General features: G+C 37.7%; 1 protein-coding gene across 1 annotated transcript; it reads left to right on the forward strand.

Moving 5' to 3' along the window:
- Positions 1-258: 258 nt before the first annotated feature.
- zgc:110329 (uncharacterized protein LOC550500 homolog) lies at positions 259-25508 on the forward strand. Its single transcript, XM_041999331.1, has 8 exons — positions 259-568; positions 7360-7545; positions 8547-8621; positions 8796-8891; positions 10590-10706; positions 11406-11456; positions 14286-14399; positions 24292-25508. Exons 1-8 carry the CDS (start codon positions 482-484, stop codon positions 24625-24627), a joined length of 1062 nt encoding a protein of 353 aa, XP_041855265.1. The 5' UTR covers positions 259-481; the 3' UTR covers positions 24628-25508.
- The last annotated feature ends 305 nt before the right edge of the window (positions 25509-25813 follow it).

The following is a 25813-nucleotide window of genomic DNA, read 5'->3' on the forward strand; positions in this document are numbered from 1 at the left end:
TAAACACATTTTTGATCAAATTTTTCTGCAAAAATTACTGCCTTTTAAGTTCTAATGTCAACATGCAGACTATTTATTATTATATATTTTTATTTATCTACTTTAAAAATTAACATTACAATTAGAAATGTATATACCATGTGCATGAATTCATCATATCAATAAAATGTCAGTGGTATTTATTATTCATGTGGGTAATTTAAAATAATCAGTTTGTGTGACTGCCCCTTTAAGAATGTAGTCAAAACAAAGCGTGGAGTGGCCGGCCGCACGGAAGTGGTTTCGTTTCAGTAGCTAGCTAGAGGCTAGTACTATATGAGAAATGAGGGCTGGTGCATATTTAAAAATACTTTAGGCCACTTAAATGTGTTGTGTGTTGCATCAAGAAGGTTTTATATTCCTAAATATAATTTGTATATTATCTGAACTGAACGAACGATAGCTAGCTAGCTTGTTAGCTAGCTTAATTAATCAAGCAGCCATGCCGTCTTACTCTGAACTGAGGAAAACCAACTATTTCTACTACTTCATCAAATTCACCCTAAACGTCTACTCAATGCTCTTCTCGGTAAGTGTGTAGTGCTGATGTGGTGTCCCCATCTGTTTTAGCTTGCTTGAGCTGCAACGGTGCCTGCAAATTCTTCAGGTTTCGGACCAGCCAATAGCATCAGCAAGACATCTTTCCAAACTTCATTTAGAACCCATGTAATTAACTGTATTATCTACTCCACGCATACAGATATTATGAAAATTGTCTATACGTTTATATTGCAAGTAAATTTGATCTATTTCATAATTCGGCATATATACCAAACAAGATCGGAGAGTCTTTCGATAATAATTTCAATTTAATTAATTGAATCCCCTTTAACTACAGCGAACTTCAGCATCAGTAGCGTCACACAATTCAGTTATGATCCTCTTATATTTTATTTAAAGGAGTGATGGTATGTTTGAATGTACACATGCCGTATTTATCGGAAGACTATAATGAACAGGGAATGATCGTAGGTAATTGTCATAATATTGTCAGTTTGTTGTTAAATAATCTAATATTAAGCTTTTCTGTTTCTTGGTGTGGAATTCTGTGGATTCTGGCTAGCTAGTGAATGATTTATGTCAATCTACTAAAAATAAATAAATAAATAAAACTCTATACATCATTCAAAAGATAATTCTTTTATTAATGAAAAACGAGTAGGCAGCCAACCCCCCCAAAAAATATTACCAGCGTTTTCACGATTGTATTTGAAAGTGAACCAATACAAAGGGATTACCGTTCAAAAAACAGCACGGTGGTGCAGGGCGTTGTGTACATTTAAAGGGATGACGATGTGAGAGAGTTGGCCGACAGAAAACATGAGCAGGCTTATAAGACAGGACACTTTTGATAAGCTACACTAACTTATGAAAATCCATGTTTAGAAATTAACTGCATTTGTGAGCTGATATCGATATTAATAGAGTGACAGTATTACAAACGTCCCACTCATGTGCAGGACTTGGTTTGTAGTCATCCTTAGCATTAATTTTCAATCTTACAATACCACAGTGTTTCTTTAGGTGTTGTTTTTTCAGCCTTTGCGTAAAAGAAGGGGAAATAGAAAAAAAAACTAAAACAAGCTCACTCCTGAAAATAATTCCAACATATCCATAGTTTGATTCCATTAGCTCTCCAGAGTCTCTCTAATATGATCCTCCCATCTCCCTCTCTCCCTCTCTCTCTCTCTCTTTCTCTCTCTCTTACTCTCTCTGTTTCCTTCCTTCTGACTGCTGTGATTTAGGACACTGTGGCCCAGCTCAGCTAAACAGACATGAGTGTCTTTGGCCCCAAGCTAAGCCATGTAGACTTAATTAAAGCGATCGTTGCTGTGGGAATGCTAAGTTTGCTTAATGCCATTTAAGCAAGATTCTAATATCAGCATTAAAGCTTCAGGTGCCCAATGGGATGGTATTCAGTCTCAACCGGTGGTAAAAGGAATTTTACTTCTTTTTTTGCTGAATGTTTGCTGCAGCCACTATATTATTTAATATTATTGTAATTACAGTTTGGTTTAAGATTTATTAAGATTATAAAATAAAAAGATTAGGCTTCAAAAGTCACACTTGGGTTCATAGGACTATCGTGCATTTCCAGAAGCCATCAGAGTTGCTTTTTTTTTTTTTTTTTTTTTTCTCGATGAGGGTAATCACTTTCTTTAAGGGCTGTTACTCATTCTTAACATAATAGCTGCTGACGTGGAGGTTAATGCTTACATCGGATATGGGAACCAAGCCAGAAGTGCTAGATAATACTTTATGGGGAGTCTGCAGCAGTGAATGGAGTGGAGTTGAAGTAGAATTAACCAATTCCTAAGAAAGATTTTCTCTGTTTTCAATTGAAAATCAATAACAGAGACAGTTACTTACAACTGGAAACACTTTCATTAGTTAAATAGTTGGGTGACACTGAACTTGACCTGTAAAATATTTTATAAACCATGCTGTTTAGTGTTTCCTTGTTTAATTTTGAACTGTCTGTGAGTTGTTAGTAAGTGAGTTTATTTCTAAGAATTAAAATAGCCGATATGAACCAATCTTTAAACACTGGCCATAAATAACTTCTCCAAAACTACATCAGACTACTACTGGTTTGAAGACTTGATGCACATGAGGGGAGAATAGAAGCATTTGACCAGACATTGATCAAAGTGATTTGACCCCAGGCTGACCCTGGTCTGAGTGGTAAACAAGCTGATTTGAAATTGGAAATCTTTGCATATATAATGAGGCTCTTTTCTTTTACCTTGTTAAAAATGTCACAAAGTTAAGAACAGGTGATTCCCAGTGGGATGTATTCGGTCTCAGCCGGTGGCTTCTGTGGCTTCTGGAAATGCACGATAGTCATATGTACAGGGGTGAGAATCTGACCATACTTGTACTAAATCTGTAATGCAGGTCTGCAAACTACAGATATTCAGTAAATATCATGAAGAATCATCCAGTGTATTATTATATTCAAAAAGGTAATAATAATGGAAACATTGGAGCTCCATTTGTATTTCAGAGAATTCAAGCAGCTCTAAAGTATAAACATGACTGAAATGTTAATTTTTACCCATAAAGTCACTGAGATTACTTCTTTAATGAATAACCCTGAATCAACTTGACTGAATAGTAAATGCTGTAAAACCAGGACATGATCATTAGTTCTATATAATGCAAATCCAAAGTTTCATCAGCTAACATGCATTAGCTGCGCAACAAATTAATCCTACACTGATCTGGTTTGATCAAAGAGTGATGAAAGAAACCGAAAGCAGGCCAACTGGACTGATGTCTTCGACCTTGATGAAAGATTTATGTTGTTAAACCAAGCCAGATGATACAAAGTTCAGATGGCCATTATTAAGATTAAAAACTATTTTACCTATGAGTAAATCTAATAAATTGGCTAATAATTGGTTTTACATAAGCACTGATCTTTCCACTCAGTAGCACTAATTAATTCAGTTAACTGATATTAAAATCATCTTCTCTGCTGCTATTTGTTTCTTAATGCTTGCATACTCTCAGGATGTGTTTTACTTATCTTTACTGAGCCTTTCACAGTCCAGAGGGAGGGCATTTGGATCATTTAATTCTCTGCATAATCTCTGTAAGTGGATATGTCGCTGCAGTTTGTTTGGACTGATGCTTTATCTGTCCTTAAGCAAAGAATCCACTTAAAACATTTTATTTGTCTTTGTCAGTTGATCTCAAGGGGGACATTGAAGTGCCCTTTGAAAATGATTATTTGAGTGAAACTTCTCCAAAATGACCCTCCTTTATTTTGCCTTTTTTAACCCCCAAATTCTTTTAAAATGAGTTGTCCTACAAATGTAAAGTCAGTTTTTAAACAGACATGTTTGACCTCTGTTAGCTGCTAACTGCAAATAAGAAAAAACTTGGCACAATGACATTGTAATTCTAAAAAGCAGAAGTGGGTAGATGACACCTCATGGAGCCTTTGGCACATTCTCCTAACTGTGTCAACGCTGGGTCCGCTCCTTTACCGTCCGCCAGGCAGTGACGCAGGGAGAAGTAATGACGAGCATTGAATGAGGAGTTGCCGTTTAAATAAGAGTTGGGCCAATACTGATACTAACATTGGAAATACTCGCCAATCCTACCTAGCAATGGTATCTGTATTGGCGAGTATTTCTGTTTAAACACCATCTGATACCCAGGGCCGGATTAAAAGTGCAGGGGCCTGGGCACAGAGTGTCCAAGGGGCCTCTCTACCCATGGCAATATTGTGAAAATTGTCCATGGCACAATGTAAAACTACATTTCTAACATTTCTAGATTTCAGTGGTGCCATAGCAACAAACTACACATTGTGGTGTAACTCTCTGGCTTATCTACATTTTGTTTCATGTCTATCAAGGCGGTCTACATTTCAGATTTTTCCATTATTCAATCACAAATACACAATCACACCTACTAATGTTTCATTCCTGTGTCTGTCCTCCTCACCTGACTGTCTCTCAGTGCTTCTGTCCCATCTCTCTGTCATGGCTTCTGTCTCTTTCTTTCTGTCTCACAGCTCTCCTTTGGTCCTTACTGCTCAGCTCTCCATCCCTGCCTTGCTGTGTCTCAGCCCTTTTTTCTTCGCTTTTCTTGTAATAAAACAATATGGAATCAGTTCAGATCAACTGGACAGCAACAGGCCTGCCAACTTTTCAATAATCCTTAGAGTGAGATTTGGTGGAACCAACCAAAATTTTGTCGCATACACGGTAGCAAGACATAAGACTCATTTTGACTCATTTTGTGCAGGTTTAATCATAAAATATAGCACTCAAGAGTAACAAAATATTTTTAAAAAGGTATATAAATTTGTCTTCAAAGTACCAACATAAACTTCAAAATAAAACAGAAACCAACTCAGCTACAAAAAAGAAGGGATAATAAGACAAGACACAGGGAATTTTGCATTAATAATAATTTATCAAGATCTGTGTGCCTTGTCAGACTGGCTTTTGGCCTTTTTTGGGGCCTTAATTATCAGCTTATGGTGGTGAGAACGTACAAAAATTATTAAAGCATGTGGAAAATAAGATAAGATTATCTGAACCTGCTTATAGCAGAACATACAATAGAATAAAAGTTATAGTCAGTATTACTGAGATCATTTTGTTTGAATACATAAATTACATAAAATGTAAATCCACTGCGAGTTGCTGTTGCTGAAGCTAGCCTCAGGCTTCGTTGTAGGGCTGACGTTAGCCTCCTTCAGATCCGGACCCACCGGCTTAGCTTCCACGTCTTCCTCTTATACCTCATCATTTTCCTCTAAATAAATCTTAATAAACACACATCCTTCTCCTCATTTTCTCGCTTTTGCTTCCGTTTAAAAACAATCACTTCTCTTATTCTCGCTCATTCTCACAGCCTACTACTACTCCCACAGTTCAGCCAGTTCAACGCTGGTTAATTTAAAGATGGTGGACAGGGGGCGGGGCCTTTGCTCTTTTTGTTTTTTTTGTTTGTTTGTTTTAACTGCTCATGTGGGCCCACGTGCCATTATGCCCATCGGATAATCCGGCCTTGTTGATACCACAGAAACAGAATCATAGTTCTTTCTTTCCTGTCCAACACACCCACATAGAGACACAGCAAGTTATACAAACTTGAGTGACCATTGTTTTGAGTTGGTAGGTGGAGAAGCACTTGAGTCACTGTTGTGCTAACATTTAGCATTAACAGTATGTTAGTAATTTAGTGTCAGTACTTGTTAGAAAATCCGACTAGCAAAACAGTGACATTCCTAATATGCAGGCTGACGTTTCCAGAATGCTGCCAGATTTAACACCAGCAACTTTATAAAGCATTTGAGTTGTAATCACGTGAAAGAGGTTTAGGAGTTTTTTGCCTTAAAGGAAAGGCGCAACGAACCATAGCGATAACAAATGCTGTTAAATGCTTCTTAAAAAATGAGAGGAATTTACAGAATAAAGCCAGAAAGCCAGCATAATGACAGACAATGTTTTAGAATTTATTGTCCTGGATTAACAGCCCCTGTCCTTTGTGGAAGACATTCACTGTACGTCAGTTTCAGGATAGTTTTTAATAAAGATTCTTTGATCCGAGTTTAAACTCAATAATTAAAAAAGGTCTGTGACAATCATGGTTGTCAAGTGTTGATAGAAGATGAATTATATAAATATTAAGGCTGTCAAAATAACACGTTAACAGCAGTAACTAAATTATGTAATTAATTGTGTAAATTTTTTAAAAACACCCTCATCCCCCACACTTTTCCCGGTCAGAGGATGCAATATCCACACTCCTTCATTCAAAGAAAAAAAACAAAACTATGATATGATTGTTCACGAAGGTGAAGAAGCTTTCTGAATCCCTCATCTTTTACTAAACTACGTGGCTAGCAGAGCTTAATGATCACATCCACCACATCCTGGTCCAATGCATGCTTTTTTTTACTACTTTTGGACTTGGAGTCCAAAAGAGAAAAATTATTATTATTATTACTTTTTATTAATATGAATTGGAATGCCTATAATAATATGTACTAATGAATAATGAGGTAAAAGTTTAAATGTTTTTGTAAGTTGTATACCTGTTGTATTTACAGTTCATTTAATTTTCATGGTGAGCTCTGTAATGTCTTTGTATTGATGATGTAAGAGCTTCATGGAGCAGAGCCAACATTTTACCTGCAAATAAAATGAAAAGTTAATTTGTGTGGGAAAAAAAAATTAAATGAAGAGACCTTCAGAAAATAATTGGCTCCTAATGGACTCAGAGGGAAACTGAGCAAAATGGAAACATGAAAAGAAAAATTTATTAATTTGATATTATAAGATTAAATTCCATGGGTGATGACAAGCCACCAAAAAATCACAATCAAAAGTCTCCTCCTTTCAGCACGAATGCAAATGAGTTGAAAGTTGCACTTCCTGTTAAACATAATCTGGTGACTCACTTTATAAATGCACCAGTGAGTCATTATTGTTTGACCTTTCACTGGGCAGAGAATAGAAACTAAACAACTACATTAAAGCACCTCACACAATTTGAAGTTTAAAATCTTTCAGGGGCATACAATTTACAATGTTCTGAAATGCAGAAAAGACTTCGCTGTTTCTTCCCTTTGCTTCTGAGCAATGCTGCATTCATCTCATAAGTAGGATGTAAACACTTAAAATCACTTCATTTTCTACATTGAGAAGTATGGATTTGCAGTATGTGGTTTGCAGTGTCAGTAATTACACAAATTTTACACATCAAAACGTATAAAAACACTTATAGTATAGAACAATACTAGTCTCCTCATACTATGAACCATTTCTCTCTTTTTGCTCCGTCTCTTTGCAGTTGATGGGTCTTTGTGTTCTGTGTGTGGGAGTGTATGCGGAAGTGGAAAGGCAGAAGAATCGAACCCTGGAGGGTCTTTTCCTGGCTCCTGCTGTGGTGCTTATCCTGCTGGGCCTGGTAATGTTCACAGTGTCTGTAGTGGGAATGGTCGGGTCCCTCAGGGACAACAAGACCCTGCTGCACATGGTGAGGATGCTCGCAGGGGAAAGACTCTTATGAAAGATTATATCAATGTATTGTGTGTGTGTGTGTAACTAAAGGAGGTGAGGTTACTGATACAAGTCTTTCATTAAGGGACTGATATTTAATTAATATTTCATTAATTTAATATTAAGTAATTTGGACTCTTGTCCCGTGTTTAATGTACAGATTTTTTATATAGATTAGCCTATAAATTTAGTTACAAAATCGCACAAAAGAACACAACGATTGTGAAAAATATCATTTGCATGCAGAGTTTGCACACAGCAATTCATAAAATATTAATACCTGCAAAATGTTAAATGCTCTTTGTCCCCACACGCAAAGGCACAGCTTTTGGTTTCATCAATGAGGGAGAAAAAAAAACTCCAAAGGAGATGGGATACGTTATTGTTGGTTGCTAAGCAACCATCTAATTAGCTATAACATAATAAACTGAAATGAAAAAGCAAATTAAAAGTTGGCAATATAAAAGTCAGTGATGTCTGTGTGTTTTTGATGAAGATGAAAAACTCACGATACTGATGGAGCCATAACACTTGAGGAGGAAAGTATCCATTATGTTCCTCCATTGAACGAATAACTGATTTATCTCAGGATGTGTCAACCTTTTTTTTTTTAATATAACAATAATGAAAATGGGAAAGCTGGTGTTTGTTTATGCTGTCAATTTCAAAAGTTTTACAACAAAGACCACGAGCGGCATCATGGATTTTCCTATGAAATATGAAACTGCTTTTGTAATCTCTTTGCTTTGTTTTGAACTCTATCGTATGGAGTGAAAACTTTTTATTAGATGATGCTTTTCTGCTCCGTGCACGGCAACAACCAATGCTTCATATTAACCTGCTTTTTTCGTGCTTTATTTAAGGTTCAAGGTTAAGGTCAAATAACATTGCTGACTAAAATTCAGTGTAAACAGTTGATTCGATGTGTAGGTGCCATTTGTTGCTGGGTATGAATCTGTTGTCTTTTTGACTTCACAGTTCCTCTGTGTCCTGTGTGTATTATTGCTCCTCCAGACCATTGGTCTCACCATGGCTCTCATCTTTAAAAACAAGGTAAATGTCACTATGCATCATGTGCTTACATTTGTATTTCACCCCATATATAATCACTCACAGTCAGGTCACAGGGTCTTTATTCTGTATTTTGATTGGCATAATTTTTTGTGCCGTTGTCATAGCAATGATCACCCTAACCTCTGTGTTTATGCTTCTCTCTGTTTTATATAGACGTCTGCCTTGTTTCAGAGCAGTATACGAGAAGGAATAAAACACTACTATGATGATCTCGACTTCAAAAACATCTTGGACTATGTACAACAAAAGGTAGTATTCGTATTAGATTGGACTAGATACTGGCACAAATGATCGTATATTGCTGTGATAAATAAGTTATTAAGAAGAAAAGTTTTAGTTTTCTCAGATTTATTTTTTCCCATTATGGCACATTGCTTGTTAAAATAAAAGACTTTCATCACAAATGGACTCGGACCAGAAAATTATGATGTTGCATTGTTGTTTCATAACATAGTGAAGAAATTCAACAAGACTAGTGATCTGTAGGAAGTTTGGGCAGTTTTCTAAAAAAAAAAAACTAGCCTTGGTAGTCATCTAGCTTGACAGTTTTACTAATGAGCCAACTACCTGATCTGTGACACAGCTTGTCATGTGTGCTCATTATAGTTTGTCGTCAGATCTTTAAAGGACACACACTGTCCATCATTTGTTCATTTGAAAAAAAGTGTCACGTGTTTATCGGTGGCAGCCTAGAGCTACATAATTAATCACAAAAAAAATTTAAATGATGGAAATGTTTATACTGACTTTGTGTAAGTGAGGGATTAATTTTAAAATTGAGATTAAAAAGCAAATAAAATATTTTCTACTGGTCTAATTTCTCTGTAAAAGGCCTGCGCAATTGCAGAAAACTCTCAATCGCATGTTTTTTCTTTTTTACTATTATTTATTGTATACACAGTATATATTGTTGTATGAAAGCTTAATGGCTTTCACAGACAGTTTTTAAATGTATGTATTTGGACTTAGAATTGATATCTGGAGAAGTCGTCCAAGTCTCTGACTGAGATGTAAGGCTGTTAAATCTCCCAGTGTTGCTGCCTGTGGGGTAGGGGAATAAATTTATAAGGCGATCTTTTGATGGGAAAAATAGAGTTGCACACACACATAATTGCATAATCCACCTCATCATAGGAGGCAGTCATGGGTGGACCCTATAGATAGGAAGGATAGGAGAGCGGAGAAGCTGTCCAACAGGCAGTGTTGCTTGTATTAGTTGTATAAATTTAAATTTGTTTTAAGTGTGTGTGTGTGTGTGTGTGTGGTGGTGGGGTTGAACAATATGTTTTTGGGTGAATTTACTTACTTGACTCTTCATGTCCTGCTTGCATACATGTACCAATGTCAACGATATACATGGTGCAGCTCTAAGCTTTAATAGTCATTCAATGTATATAAGCTTGTAAAGCAACATTATGCCTCTCAAATACAGTTTATAGTATTTTTATCCAAGGTTGCTTACTGTTTTTGATTTATTTGCTTCAGCAAGAGATGCCAGTAAATTTTCCTTATTGGGTTGTGGCTGTTCTTTCATTTCTGTCTTCTCTTGAGAGCCAGCATGGTGCCTGGCATAACAGCATGAAGCTTAGGTCAGGCAGCCACAGAGACTGAGAAGTTGTTGTCGAGGAAAAGACTGAACGTATTGGCAACGTTGAAAACTGAATTTACTCTGCACTGGACTTCAGAATAATAACTTGTGACTGTCACAAAGCTGGAGTCTTCGTGTGGGAATATACTTTTTACAACAGACCACAGTGACTTTTTGTAGAAGGTGGACCCACAAAGAGGTAATTATCTGTCCTATGGGGGCTATCGGGGTGTGATGGCAGGTGGCAGTAAGGGAGGCAAAGTCAGTGAGTTCTGACAACAGAAGTTGAGTTTCTTTGTGTTGTGGTTTATTTGAAATCATGCTTGGTTCCTAGTTGTCACATCTGTTTTGTTTTCCAGTTTTCATGTTGCGGCGGGGATGACTATAAGGACTGGGGAGTCAACCAGTACCATTTCTGCAATGGTACTGGTCCACTAGCCTGTGGGGTTCCATATACCTGTTGTGTTCGACGCAAGGTGAGTTCTGACAACAAGCATGACAGCTTTAATTCAGTCCGTTTTTTTTTTTTCTCTGGATCATACAAGTGAGTACCTTTTGATCTCAGTCATTTTTCAAACTGACGTTAAATAAGCAGAGCATGAGTTCTCAGATGATAATGTCCTGTGCTTTATCGAGCAAAGTGACACTTCCTATCTAAACCACAAAGAAACCATAATTGATTGTGGCAGAGAAGAGCATTGTCTGGCTAACAGGAAACATAACAGTAATCCAAACTGAGTGACCTTTGACAGATTTTTCTCTTCTGATGAAATATTTGCCCCTTCTGGTCTCTTAAATCCTTCATGCACCCACAATCACTCCAGTCCCAGGGCGCAAAGCGCTGATAATGTCTTTGGAAGCAGTGAAGCTTTGCTGGAGAAATTAATGAAATAATCATTCAGTTCTCTCTTTTGAACACAAAAACATACACACATACACACAAACTTTAGATAGAGGACTTGATATTAAGGTTGAACATTTTCTGGGTTTTTGCTCTTATCAGTTCCTACCTAGCATGGCTTTAGCCTTTTTTCCTCCAGGTTTTCACACTGGCTAGTGGGCGAAAGGTACACCTCTTATTAGGAACATTTCTGTCACGTATGGCTCTGTGGTTGGTTATCTTACCTCACATATAATCTTGTTTCTGACCCTTTGAACTTTGGCTCTCTGCACAGGTGGGGGAGGTTATCAACACTCTTTGTGGCTACAATACTCTGAATGAACAGGTAAGAACAGCAGGACAAATACCATCCGCCTTTCTTTTTTTTTTTTATGTAACAAGCTCAGGGGACGGTGTACCACCTCATGAGATCTCATAGATAAATTAAGAGGGGAGGATGAAGGGTTAAATCAAGGGTCAGCCATGAGTAAATTGTTGGGGGTGTAGTTGATAGCAGTTGTGTTTTGCTAGAACTATAATTGAGATTCTGAGGATTGTCAGTAGCGTCTATTTAAGTATTTAAGCCTTAAAGAAGCACTTCGGAACTCCAGATTATTTGCTGGTGAATTCATTTTCTCAATGAATGCATCATTGACTCCTCCTCTTCAACTCATCTGGATTTGGAGTCTCATTTAAGGCATTACTTGGGCTTTTGAAAGCTTAACCAGCTGATGAGCTTAATCACCTACTTCCATACATAAACAACTCTCCTGTTGTTGAGATTACTCATTACAGTTGATTAAAAGGTGCCAGCAAAAGCCTTTAACAGTACAGACAAATGGTGTTATGACCAGAGTCACTGCAACAGGTTGCCACTAATTTGGCACCATTGCAGTGTTGTTTTTGGCAGGCATCTCAGTTTTAGTTTTAGTCTTCAGGACAAAAATGCTTATTAGTTTTAGTCACATTTTAGTCATTTCTAAGTTTGACAGTTAAGTCCAGTTTTATACGAAAACTCAAAAATAATAGTAACCAGATCCTTTACCAGGTTGATGGCTTTAGTCGAGACTTTCCCATCAACAGGGATGCAATGCTGTCATGCTACACTTAACTGCTGTTGGACAGAAACCTTTTATTTCTATATTTAAACTTTTTTCATGAATTGATGACCTGCTTTATCATACAAAAATGTCACGTAAGAAAATAGATCTAAAAGTTCAACATACAGCAACACATTGTGAGGTTGTTGTTTGGTTATTTTCATCAATAATTACAAAATTAAAAGGAATGCTTTTAGACTTAGAAGGTTTCCCAACCAACAGCAAATACTTTCTGATCTACTTAGCGTTATGGATTGCACAGATAAAGTGCTAACTATGGAATCAATTACTCAAAAAAAAGCAAAGCGCAACAACATCCTTACTTTGGTAACTGTGACTTTATTTCTGAGAATTTTCTGAAGTACAGTACTACACTCTGAACATACACATGCCCAAAATATGAGCAAAGGATGATGAACACATATGACCTAGTCTGCCAGTAAAATTATGATGGATTATAGTTAAAATATGTCCATATATCATTTCGGTCGCTTCCAACCACCAAACCTTTTCGTCTACACTGCCGCCATGATTCATCTATGAATGAATAAACTGCTTGTCTTTGTGCACTGCATGTCAGGTGGTGGGCGTGGCCAAGGTGCAGCAGCCTTGCTGACTGACAGATTGCGCTCATAATAGGCAGAAATGTTGTGCATTTTTAATGTCAGACAATCAGCCCTTAAACATTTTCATCTAGTCTTGTCAACGAAATCTCACAAACCTCTCGCCATGTTTCAGTCATCAGAGAGCCGTGTTTAGCTCGTCACTGTCTTGTTATCGTCATGAAAAAAAGGTTTGTCAACTAAATAAATTTGTCATCGTTGATGAAAACAACACTGCACCATTGTAGAATCCAATTGGGAGCAGGTCATGTTAACCACGCAGTTGTAATTGTCTATCAGCCGTTCATCAACATCAGGACAGCTATTTTTTTGTTCCACTGTAACATGTGCATTAAAGATATTCGCTCATTAGGAATTAATTAAGACCTGTATTTATACCAACTTGTTGACAGTGGCTGGTCTAGCAAAGTCTCGATAGATTGAACAAAATTTCTTTTGAATGAGTGCATTTAAGCATACCAGGAACAAGTGTGAAAGGGTGACCTGTTTAAAGGTACATCTGTAACAGTTATTGCCATCTAGTGGTAAAGATGGGCATAGAAATTACTTCAAATGTCAAGCACAATTGTAAATGGACGGTGGCCATCAGTGGCCAAACCTATTCCAGATATAAACACATTTTCATTTGTGCGTGGATCCTGTGGCCTCAGGTGTAGAGATGACTGCACAACAGGTAACTACTTTAACACTGTACACATGTGCCTTTTAAGGCATTTTTTATCCCAAATGGTGCTCTAGCATCTATCAAATAAAGCCAGTACTGTAGTTTTAAAACTCAGAGGGTTCTCACTTCACATACAGAGTTGTTTGTCCATTCAGAGTCACCGTAGTATAAATGGTGGCACAAATATGGCAGCTGCCATGTAAGTGGACCCATGGCAAGTAGATATAAATGGCTCATTCTAAGACATTAAAATCACTTCTAATCACTATTTCAGTAGTGATTAGATACCAAAAGAAACACAGTTTTTAATGATGTATTAAATTTTAATGTCACAGACATTTTGATTTTGTTACATGCTGCACTTTTTTGCAATGATTGCGGTCTTAGTTTAGTAACAATAGACATTTTGTCACTGTTACATCAAATCCAGCAATATCACAAATATCATGGGATGCTTTTTAATCTTTTATGTTGTATTTCATATCAGTGAAGGAATGTTGAGGCTCTTGGGTAATAGTGATGATTTTTTTCAGTAGACTATGATGCACTGTCTTGGTAACTGAGGTATCAATTCTTCTTAGAGGCTTACTAAATGTTGTTAAATTGGCATTTTTGCTAGATGTATCATGTCATACATTTATGTTTCTCTTCCTTATCCTGACAGATAAGCACCAAAGACAGAAACGGAAATGCTTGCAGCTTTTTTTCCCCTAGAGGTGTCTGAGTTTGAGTTTGAAACTGAAACTTTCCTTTCTTTTTTTTCCTTTTCCTTCTTCTCTGTGTATCAGCGTGAAACCCTGCAGGTGATCCATGTGCGAGGCTGCATCCATGCAGTCGACCTATGGATGAGTGACAACATTGGAATAACCATTGCACTCTGCTGTGCCATTGGGCTGCCACAGGTAATTGAAAAGTCGAGGCACAGACTGACTGAAAATGAACTGTTTGAAACTACCCTTTTAAACTAAATGCATTTCTCTAACTTATTATCAGAGCTCTAACCTGCCCACCAACATTTCTGTCAAAGTTTTTGAGCACTTGGAAAATGGGCACAAACTGAATATAGTGTAATTTTAAGTTTCCAACAACTTCCTGCATTGGCTCCCGCTTTTACTGTTTAACTACTTTATAAATTTCGGTAATCCAGAATAGAGCCATGGCTGGATTTTTTTTTTAAGTGGATGCCGATTCCAATATTTAGCAGAAAAAAATTCCTATAAACCAATTAACTGACCGATTATTTAAAAAAAAAAGTGTATAAAATAACATAAATTTTATTTTAATTTTGTGATTTTTTTTTTCTATGGAGCATAGAAAGAAGCATATAGATACCATTTGTACCAGTGAATTTGTCTTTAGATTTAGACCATAGGTGTATGCTATAAATAATCAACATGAGTGAAGTTAGTGGCAAAACATTATTTATACAGCCCTCTGATGCCCCTTAAATTTAAATCACATTTTCTCTACTCCATTATTTTCTTGGCCATGAAGTCATGACTCATATGAATGAAAATACAAACCAAAGGTGCTTTTCTTAGATTTCAAAACATGTAATCTTTAACAGAGTTGCATTTTAAACATATAATGGTCTGGCACTTATGATACACCACAACAACACAGTGAGTTGTTTTCACAGCCCGAGTCACGTTCTAGGATTTTCCTACAAAGTAAACTGGGAATGACATGATATCATTACAGCTGCTGAAGACAGAGTAATGTTCATCATTTTAACTTTTCCTCCTCTTCATTGCGTTTACACCACTCATCCTTAAATGTGTCTCGACACACATCTGATGGAGTGATTAACACTTGTTCTGTACTCTCAAATAGTTTGTACTCTTACGGTATTTCTGCAGTTACTGGCTTTTATGTTGCTAGCTAATGCTATGCTAGGTTGGGGTAACCATAGCGATGTTATTGCTAACATAAACAGACATGTAGTAACTTAAGCTAAGCTTAAGCTTTAGCAATGCAACATAAATGAAAAGCATGACCAATGCAACGAAGAACAGGTCACAATCATGACACATGGCGAACAGAGTTAAACTGAAACTGGAGACATGCTGAGTCATTCTAAATTTCACAAGGTCGTTGTAAACATACCAGTCGTCAAGTTCCGCTCTGCCCAGGCTGTAGTGTCGCCTGGCTGTAGCTACTGCGGTAATTACTGACAGCAGTGAGGACAGAGTACTGAATGGAGTCAGAGCTCCATCTAGTGGACAAATGGTGCAACATCATCACTCTGTACGACTCCGACACGACAGCATTTACTGTTTTATGACTAATTATGCATATATATATTTAATCAGCAAAACTGAGGTCAATAATGATTATTTTAATACGTTTTTATTTTTCAGCCTCTGCATAAAAGAAAAGTCTATAAATATTAAATAAAATTGCAAATAATATACCTCTCGAAAAAAATGGAAGGGAATATTTAAACAACACAGCTTAGATCTTTATGAATTAAATATTCCAGTTGAAAATCTTTATTCATTACATAAAAGAACATAGAAGAATAGTTTGAGGACAAAATAACTAGCCTAACCCTAAGAATGATCAATGGAAATGAAATTGTGTGACATCTTAGGTACGTCACGATTCATTTACGATTCAGGGTCCTTCGATTCAATTACTAAACCATTTTCAGGATTTTCAGTGCATCTGCATGGGCTGGGCACGTTAATGCGTTAATCGCGTGTTAACGCAACGATTATTTAACGCTGTTAATTTTTTTGCTGGCCGCTAGCTTTGATCACAGAAACATGCAAACGTCCGTTTCCCTTCCCTGCTGCAGCAGTGTGTCTGATGTAATCAGGAGAGAGCGGGTTTATTAAAATGAAGAGATGTTTACTGCCTGGAACTTAAGAAAGAAGAAGAACAGACGTGTCTCTTGGTCTGTCAAAACCCGTGCAGATGGGCAGAATATGTGATTTTTGGATAGGAAACTGCTCCCAAAAGACAATGAAAAACTTTTCATATAATTATTATTTTAAATAAATTTGGTTTTAATTTGGGCAAAGGTAAGACATGCTCTCTGACTTTGACAAACGTAAAGCATGAATCGGGCCTTCTCCTGCCTCTGGTTCGGTGAATCTTGGTCATAGCGAGATGAACCTTCCAGCTGTGGAATCTGTGAGATGTGAGCTTTCAGTAGAGGAGCCGTTTGTTTGTGTTCATGTGTTTGGTGGAGCCATAACTTGTGTTTACATATTTTTTGGACTTTGTGTTAGGGCTGGGCGATTAATCGAAATTTAATCACGATTATGATCTGGGTTTTCAACGATCAAAAAAATTAACAGATCTGATTATTTTTTTCCTTCGCAGTATCCTCTTGTGCTGTTTTCAGTTGCAAATCGAGCGCAGCAGGCATTGCAGCGCTCTGCTGCAAACTCCTCCCACAGCCCCGTCTGCTTTAGTTTTATTCAGCGCGAGTTGCAAACACCTCGCCAGTTAAGGGCTGGACACACGGGAGACGACATCGCTCCTTCTCCATTCATGTAGTTCTATAGAACTTGCACAATGAGGTGGAAGTCGCTGCCCTCCTCCAGCTAAGCGACAGGTGACATTCGTGCATGTGAAATGTTGCTTTCGTTCACGCAGACGTGCACACAGGGGCTTGCGACGCGACACAAGAAAATAGAAAAATGTTACATTTTTTTGAGTCGGGACTAAATAATCCAGAGACACAGAGAGATAAACATTATAAACAAACAGAACTTTTTCTCAGTTAACACAGTGAACAACCCGGGATTTAAGAAACTCATCAACACGTTGGACAAACGGCATCACTGCCATCTCGTCTCCATGTTAGTGGAGTGTCTCCCTGCCCTGGATGATGAGTGTGGTGAGGGTGGTGGGAAGGACGAGGCTACAGTCCAATGTTTCGCCACCGCTGCGGACCTGTGGTCAAGCCACATACAAAATGCCTTCAGACTAATTTTTTCCAGATCACACCGGGCGGAACATAACTGCGGGTCTGAGACAAACAATAGCTATGGAGACCTGGTGGAAAGAAACTAGTCTGTATCACCACAGACAAGCTCTCTGCTGCTCTCTCCTCACCATCTAGAAGCTGTGAGATTCTAATCCTGCTTTCTGTCTGTTCACCTGATGCTGATATTCATCACATATTGTTCCTTCTGTGTTTAGAAGGAAGCAGCTTCACAGCTTTAAATTCATCCTGCTGACTTTTTACCTTTTAGTTAGTAAATCCTGAACATTTCATCCTTCTTTGTCATAAATATTTGATTTTATAAATATATAGAAGAAATATTTTAACTGTTGCTGTTTAAAGAGAAAACTGCTGCTAAATCTGTTTATGTGTTTAGTGCAGGGGTCTGCAGCCTTTCCAGTCCAAAGAGCCATTTTTCCCTCAGCCAGCTAAATAAAACTCCTTTAGAGACGCAAATGTTACGAGACCTTTTCAAAAAGGCAAAAGGCAGGTAATATTTTTTTTTTTTAATGAAGAGCCACCGTAGGAAATTTGTTATTTTTGAAGAACCACATTTTATTTCCGTTTATAGGTTTTAAAATAAAGAAAAACATAAATCCTTTATAAAAATAGGATAGATAGACTTTCTTCTAAGGGATGTAGATATTTGTGGAAAATGAAGTAAACCTAATGACAGGAAAGATAGATTTAAAAAAATATTTCAGCCACTTATTTAGAGGCATTGTGGAAGGTCCTGAGAGCAGCTCCAGAGTCACAGGTTGGAGACCCCTGATGTAGTGTTTGTAAACCAATATTTACTGCACTTTTATATATAGTTCTAGGCCTTCTTTTAAAAGGAAGGGGACTTTTTGTGGGCAACAACAACAATTAACAGTTAATTGCAATTAATCGCAACATGTCATGCGATTAATCGGGATAAAAAATTTCATTAGTTGCCCAGCACTTTTTTTTTCCTTCCTCACTCTGTGGCCACTTCATACTCTGAAATCCATTCAGTGTCCATTAATTCAAGTAACCAAACAAACATTCTCCACTCCCTCAGAAATTGGGTCGGCATAGTGAACTGTGAAGCCACAAATTAGTTTAGTGCATTATATTGTATATTAACTGCACATTGCTCAAGTGCATCTCTTGTATGACTAAACATGAGGGGAAATGCATTTAAAAACTCCAATGAAGTTTAAGAAACTGTACTTACTTTTTTTCTGTTAATCTTTTTGCAAGTGAGGTCATAAATGTCATTTCAACATGTATTGCTGCATCTACTTATTAGCATCCAGCGCCTTCTCTCACACGGATGATTAAACTATTACTAAATGAAATATTTAATATCACTGTTGCTTAACTATCAAACAGCATACATAAATATGCTGTTTTGTTAAATAATCCAAACCAACAGACAAGGCTTTATATGCTATTCTGACAAAGTATGTCAGAGCGTCAACACCTGTAGCTCCCCCTCTTCTAACCTGAGCTGGGAACACATGAAGTACTGCCAAATGTTTGTAGTATTACCAATATATTTTATTTTGGCTATTTTACTTCCTCTTTTGTCAGTCTGCTGAGTCCGCTCACCTCTTGATTGCCTTTGTTCTAGTACACGTGACATTACACACTGTGTGTGCTTGGCTGCTGTCGGAGCACCTCCCACACTACGGGATTTCTAGTCACAAATGTTAACCATGTCCATTATTTATGATCTCTCCTTCCGAGACCTTACGAACATATCGTATTTTTTTTTTTATTTTTAATTTTACCATTTTCACATAAATAAACAAAGAAGTACACCAAGCAGGCTTAGACAGACAAAAAAATTTTTAAACATTAGAGCTACCAGTCACAACACAATGTGCACACTTTTGTATTAAATCTTAAAGGAGTGACCAGGTGGTATTCTCACTTTGTACTAACTGTATCTAGGTAGGCAAGAAATGGATCCCAAGTAACCAAACATTTTCCGAGCAGATTAGTTCTCGTAAATCATCCATTTGTATGACTAGAGTCATATCAGCCATCTGTGAAAAGAAGGGGGGGGGTTTCCAGTCCATCAAAATGAGTCTTTTCACGACAATAATCCCCAGCATCAAAGACTACTGCGTCTGCTTAGATAGCCGAAAATGACAATCTTTCAACCGGATGCTGAACTTATCTTGTAAGTCTTGAAGTACCAATGAAATAACTTGTCCTAAAATTCAATCAGTGCTGGACAAAACCAGAAGGCATGAGACAAAGTGCCCTCTGTCATCTTACATCTGTCCCACATAGGCGAAATTAAGGGATCTATCTTGTGCAGCCTAAGTTTGAAATAATCCTGGTAAAGTAGGTGTATAAGCCTGCTAGGTGGGAAGGATATTCTCAATTTCTAGCAAAATATTTCTTTCTCTTTTCTAACTGAGGATTCATAAGAGATTATGTCACCCCAGATAACTGACTTTAATGTTTCCCAGAGGGTCAAGTCAGACACTTCCCCGTTATCATTAATTTCTATGAAATTTTCAAACTTAATGGAAATAGTTTCTACAAATGTTTTTTATCAGAGAGCAACAGAGGATTAAAACGCCAAGAGTAACTCCATCTAGGAAGAGAGAGCATCAAAGACATCGGCAGAGGGCTATGATCAGAAATTATTATGATATGAGATTATCAGAGATTATGGTAAGAGATTGAAAACCTCCCTAAAATAATTTGGGTTATTCACATTTGGACCGTAAATATTGAGAAAGGTTTGAGGAAATTAATTAATAGGTCAGCAGACCATGATGTACCTGCCATTCGGGTCCGCGGTAATAGTGGTGAGTTGAAATGGGATACTTTTCTTAAAGAGTATAGCTACACCATGAGAAGTGAATGGCGATTGATAAAACTGATATCCAACTTCATTTCAATCTAAAACAGTAATATCTCTGCCTCCTTTATATACATTGTCACAATACCCCTGCATAAATTAACAACAAAATAAAGAAAGAAAAAAAAAAAAACTTCATAAGTGACAGTTGTAAAACGGCTGGTAGCAAATGAAAAATGTTATACAAAAACAAACAAACAGAATATATTATAACAATATTATAACAAAACTTGAATTGGTAACACTAGAACCTCCAGCTGTGTGTACTGGGCAGTCCAGGATGAGCCTCCTTCATCGCAGGTATCTACAAAACAGCTCTGAAAAAAGCTATTTAACGATCTGATCAGATAAGAGCCTCACCTCAGCACGGCTGAGAGCTGAGTAAAGAATGTCTGAGTGATTCTACTCCCCTTCATATACTTGATTTCTTCCCAGGAACTGCGCTACCTCTTTGGGTCCACGAAGACCATGGGCGTTGCTCCGTCGGAGGGGTAAACGTGAAGCTTAGCTGGGTATCACAGAGTGTGTTTTGTTCCCTCCTCATGCAGAACCTGTAGCACGTCGCGGAAAGCATGACGTTGAGCCAAGACCTCGCTGGTGTAGTCTGGGAAAATTAGGAACTTGTTTACTTTATATTCCATAGAATGTTGGCTGCCAAGGCAAAGAATCTGCTCCTCCTCCTGAAAATGATGAATGCGCGCCAGGACTGTGCGCGGTCAGTTGGCGGTGGCCAGCTTTGGCTGGAGAGATCGGTGCACTTGGTCGACCTTGACTGGATGCAGGATGTGCTTGGGGATTAGCATATAAATGAATTCAGTAGGCCTGCTGCCTTCTTCACCTTCCTGTTTTTCCAACAATTTTGATGTTATGTCTCCAGAAGCGAGTCTCCAAGTCCAACACTTTGGCTGAGCGTTGTGCTCTGCCAGCTCGGTATATTTAGCCTCCAATACTTGCACACGGGTATCGAGGTTATTAATTGCTTGCTGTTAATTGCATGCAGTTCAGCCTGTGAGGCTGCAAGTACCTGAAATTTGGGCTCAAGTGCATCAAAACGTTTGTTAATGCAGCATAGGACTGACTCCGACATATCTTTACAGAGCACCTTGCACATTTCGTAAGTTTTGTCTGGCGATGTATCAGCCTTGGTGGGAGAATCACTGCTGTAGCTGAGCATAGCACTAGCTTTAGCTTCGATTGCTTGATTTTCGTCAGTTTTAGTTCTGTTAGAGGTGTTTGGCCTCGGCATTTTGGGTCATCGACTTGGCAAAAGCCTTAAAAAATATTTGCAGTCTATGAACTAAGAAAACGTGATGTAAGGATTCTTTTATCAGTCGTGAAGAGGAGCACCAACCAAACACATCTACATTCTTTGCCTGCGCACTAGCGCCCCCCAACAAAATCACTCTTAATGCACCCCACACCACAGGAAAATCAATCACAATGTCATTTGCAAATCTGACAATCAGGCCTTTGCTGGCTTTGATCATAAGGGGGAGATTGGGACAAAAATTGACCCAGATATCCTGTAGTGTGCACCTGCTATAACGTTATGTGAGTTTGGAAAAATAGTTTGCTGTCGAGGATGACACCCAGAATAAAAACAAAAGATGAAAAGGGAAAACAAAGATTTAGTTCCTACCAGGAAAAACCGTGTTATTACTGTTGAAGGAAATTTGAAAAGAACCATGATTTCAGTTCAGTAAGGCAGTGAGAGAGGGAGGGTGGTGGGAGGGTAGAACTGTAAATAAATAAATATCATTTAAAACAGTTGTAAGATGTAAAAGCATTAGCATCATATTTTGAATCAGGTCATAATGTGTCAAACAACTGTGTGACTCATGGGCATATTGATTAATTAAAAGCTTTAATCCAGATTATAATGGAGGTTAAGTCATTTAACCTTGCAGTTAGGCTGCACATGCTCTTTCTTTTGACTGTGATAGGTTGTGGAATTATCATATGGTGGGCTTCCTGTAATGTTTTATGATCACTAACTCACCTCTGCTTAAAATCCAAATTTATGAAAGCACTTTAACGCTGATTTAAGCTTATCTATTAAGATAGGTTTAAAAAAATCTGGTGCACAATGGTGAGAATGGTTCCAATAACCAGGTTGGCAAATTACACAGATTGGCAATGTTCTGGCTTTCTCTTTTTTCTTTTAGGAAAAAATTACTCTTTTTGTGTGACTTTTGCTGATAAATGAAAAATCTATAACGCATGTGATAGTGGGTCAAATTTAAACTGCCTAAAAGGGCTCTCTGCGGTCAGCCGGAGAGACAGAGGACCAACGCTCTGTGAAACCACAGATCAGGTGCAGAGCTTTGGTTGAGGTTTGAGGTGACACTAATCAGGATCCTCCATCTACACTTTCTGTCAGATCAGTATCTGAAACTGGACTAGTTCTAGTGTTAGTGAAAAGATATTTCCCCAATTTTTCTTTACAACCTAAAATTGTATCAAATTGTAAATAACACAGATTAGAAAATAGAAAATTAAAAAATAAAACAACACACTCACCGGGACCCCCATTTATCAACCATTCATAGAAACTGCCCTGTCCTCAGTAAGTAATCAGCTGTAATCCCACATGTTCAAAATCAGTGTTTCTGAATCCAGGTCCTCAGTACCTTCCCCCCTACATGTCTTAGACGTGTTCCTACTTCAATACAATTGATTCAGGTTGATGAACTTCCTCATCAAGTTCTTTGCAAGCATGTTAATGAGCCTTTCATTTAATTCAGGTGTGTTAAAACAGGGTTACCTCTAAAACCTTAGGGCAGTGGGTCCTGAGGACCAGGATTGAGAAACACTGTTCTAAATCACCTGCTTGTGCCTGTTAATGTTCTTTTGCGTGCAGATATTCCCTCAATTGGTGACAGCACATCCCTTATAGAAGTCACACTGAAGTTTCTTGTGTTTCTCCTCAAATTGATGGGACAAAGATCTGATCTCTGCTGAGTTTAAAAACATCTCAGTTTAGCTCACCCAATCAATTTTATTTTATTCAAAATTGATTTATAAAAATAGATATTAAGCTCACATGCACAAGTTAAGAGCTAGAGACAGCTGTTATAAAACAATAATTTGAAACTGTATACTACATAAAAAATGGTGAAATCAACAAAAAAATAAACAAAAAGGATACGATTTGTGAGGAAGGAGAGATCTCTGGACGAGATAGAGATTGTTCCATCATCTGATATTAAACTATCAAAGTGTTGCAGTACACAGATGAGACGTATCTGCAGCTGGAGGACAGAAGCAGTGTTTGATCTGAAATTACTCTGACACGTTGAACTGGTCAGCTGTCTGATTGTGTGCTCACAGAAGAACTCCGTTTCAAATATTATCTGATAACACCACCTCACCTGTCTGTCTTCTGTAAGTTTGTAACCAGTTAAGCTAAACATCTCATTTTTTTTCTAAAAGATTACGAATTGAGTAATTATTATTATAAAGAATACACGGCTGCTGAGATCGCCGTGACAACTGCAAAAATAATGCAGTTTCCCTGTTCAAGGTACCACTAGATACTGTGTGTACGCAGGTTAGAGCTGCACTTATATTTAAGAACATTTCAAAGTACAAGATAGTAAACTTCACACTTTGCTTGGAAATGTCTCACAAAATCCACTCAAACTGTGAACTGTTGATAAATGAGGGTCCAGGGCTTTTCTTTCCAGACAGTGCAAACACAGGATATTTCATAAAAACAATGAAAACTTAAATGTTGGGGAAAAAACATGTGAGAAAATCATTTTAATGTTTTAAATACACACATATATAATATTGTCCCCAAAGAAAGGCTGTAAAGCATGTTAATATGTTTCCCTCTGCAGTGCATAATTTCAGCTATGTCTGATCCTTCAGGCTCAGATATCAGTACTGCAATGACCAGTGGTTAATAAAAGTGAAATGGAAATGTAAGTGATCCCCCAGAACAGCCGTGGTACGTTTGTGTTAACTGGGTCCCTCTGTCTTTCTGCAGCTGCTGGGCATCATCTTGAGCTGCGTCTTCTGGAACCTGCTGGTGGACATGAGCGAGTCGGCCGACATGGTGGACTTCAAGCTGAAAAAGTCTGAGTTTCAGTACAGCGAACTAGACCTGGCCGGCGCCGGTTGGTGCATGTGCCTGCCGAGGGACGGCGGTTACCTGCCCGTGCCTGCCGCTGAGCCTGAACTGGACCCCATTGACGTTCACCTGGAGAAGCTGAAGAAGCAGCCGCCTCGCACTCACGCCCAGCTCCGAGAGCTGCAGCAGTCCAGGTCAGCCAGCGGGCTGGACGAGGTAGATGCTGGTCGCAAGCAGAAAAGGGAACACTGAATGGTCTTTTTTTTTTTTTTTTATTTTGCTCTCGCCTTTTGTGTTTTTGCCTTTAATGCTTTTTTTCTGTCATTGTAACAGTTGCATTGGTTGAAGTTGTGTTGCACTACTCCATGGATGAACGTAAGTCGCTGGATCCGGGGAAATTTAAAACTAAAGGGATCAGAGATACTTTATCACCTTGAATTTGTTTACAACAAAATTTAAACAAAGGAAGCATTGGCTTGTCTTTTTAAAAGAACATTTCTTTTCTCGTTAAGGATTTCTTGCAATGTCATTTCATTATCTTATTTTGTTTAATTTTTGGTTGGTTTTTTTGCCTTAATTGAACTGTGTCTCATGTGCTGAAGCTTACCTCAGGCTATTCTGAAAATAGCCCAGTAGTCAGAGGACACTACTTTTTGGTTGTATAAATTAATGGTAGCTTGAAAAGTTGTTTTTCATTGTCTGAGAACTAGGACTAGGACAAGTATGTGTCATGTGTAGAGTCTGTGACGGGTGTTTACAGTTTGTGTAAAAAAAAAAAAATAATAATAATTTAAATATTATTTTTATTTGATTTGTGCAATCATTGTACACTGTAAGACTGATTGTTGTGAAATAACATGGAATGCATGTTTTGTACTGTATATGAAGTCATTTTAAAGAAAGAACCCTCTACCTGTACGGCTCTCATCAGGGGTCATTTTCATTTTAATCTTTTTATTTATTTTATCTTTTAACAAAAACAGCAGCAGGCATTATCCAGATGAAACACCCAGCGAAAGGCAAATCTGACAGTTTTTTTGTATGAGTTAAATATGGTTTTGAGCTTCCTCCTAGCTTCTGCCTTGTATCAGCACAACTCTTGTCAATAAAACTGAATTTGTCTACTTCTCTTATTTATTGCTTCATTTATTTGATTTTTCTGCTGGGTTGCGTCTTTGCAAATGAAAGGATTTCTTTTTCTTACTAAACTTGATTCCCACCAGCAGCAGAGTTTCTCTACCATCATTTTATTAAAGTTTTATTCTCAGAAATTGATTAACAAAATATCAAATAACTAAAGAAGCAATGGGGGGAAAAGAGAAAGGTTGCCATGATTTGTCAGCTGCCTTATGTTGTTGCTCCATGAATGAAATCTCTTTATTCTGTTTAGCATTCTGCCTTCATAAATCCTTTTCCCTCGATGCACGAATGCTGGCTA

Source organism: Melanotaenia boesemani, chromosome 11 (assembly GCF_017639745.1).
Source record: "Melanotaenia boesemani isolate fMelBoe1 chromosome 11, fMelBoe1.pri, whole genome shotgun sequence".
Classification (NCBI taxonomy): domain Eukaryota; kingdom Metazoa; phylum Chordata; class Actinopteri; order Atheriniformes; family Melanotaeniidae; genus Melanotaenia; species Melanotaenia boesemani.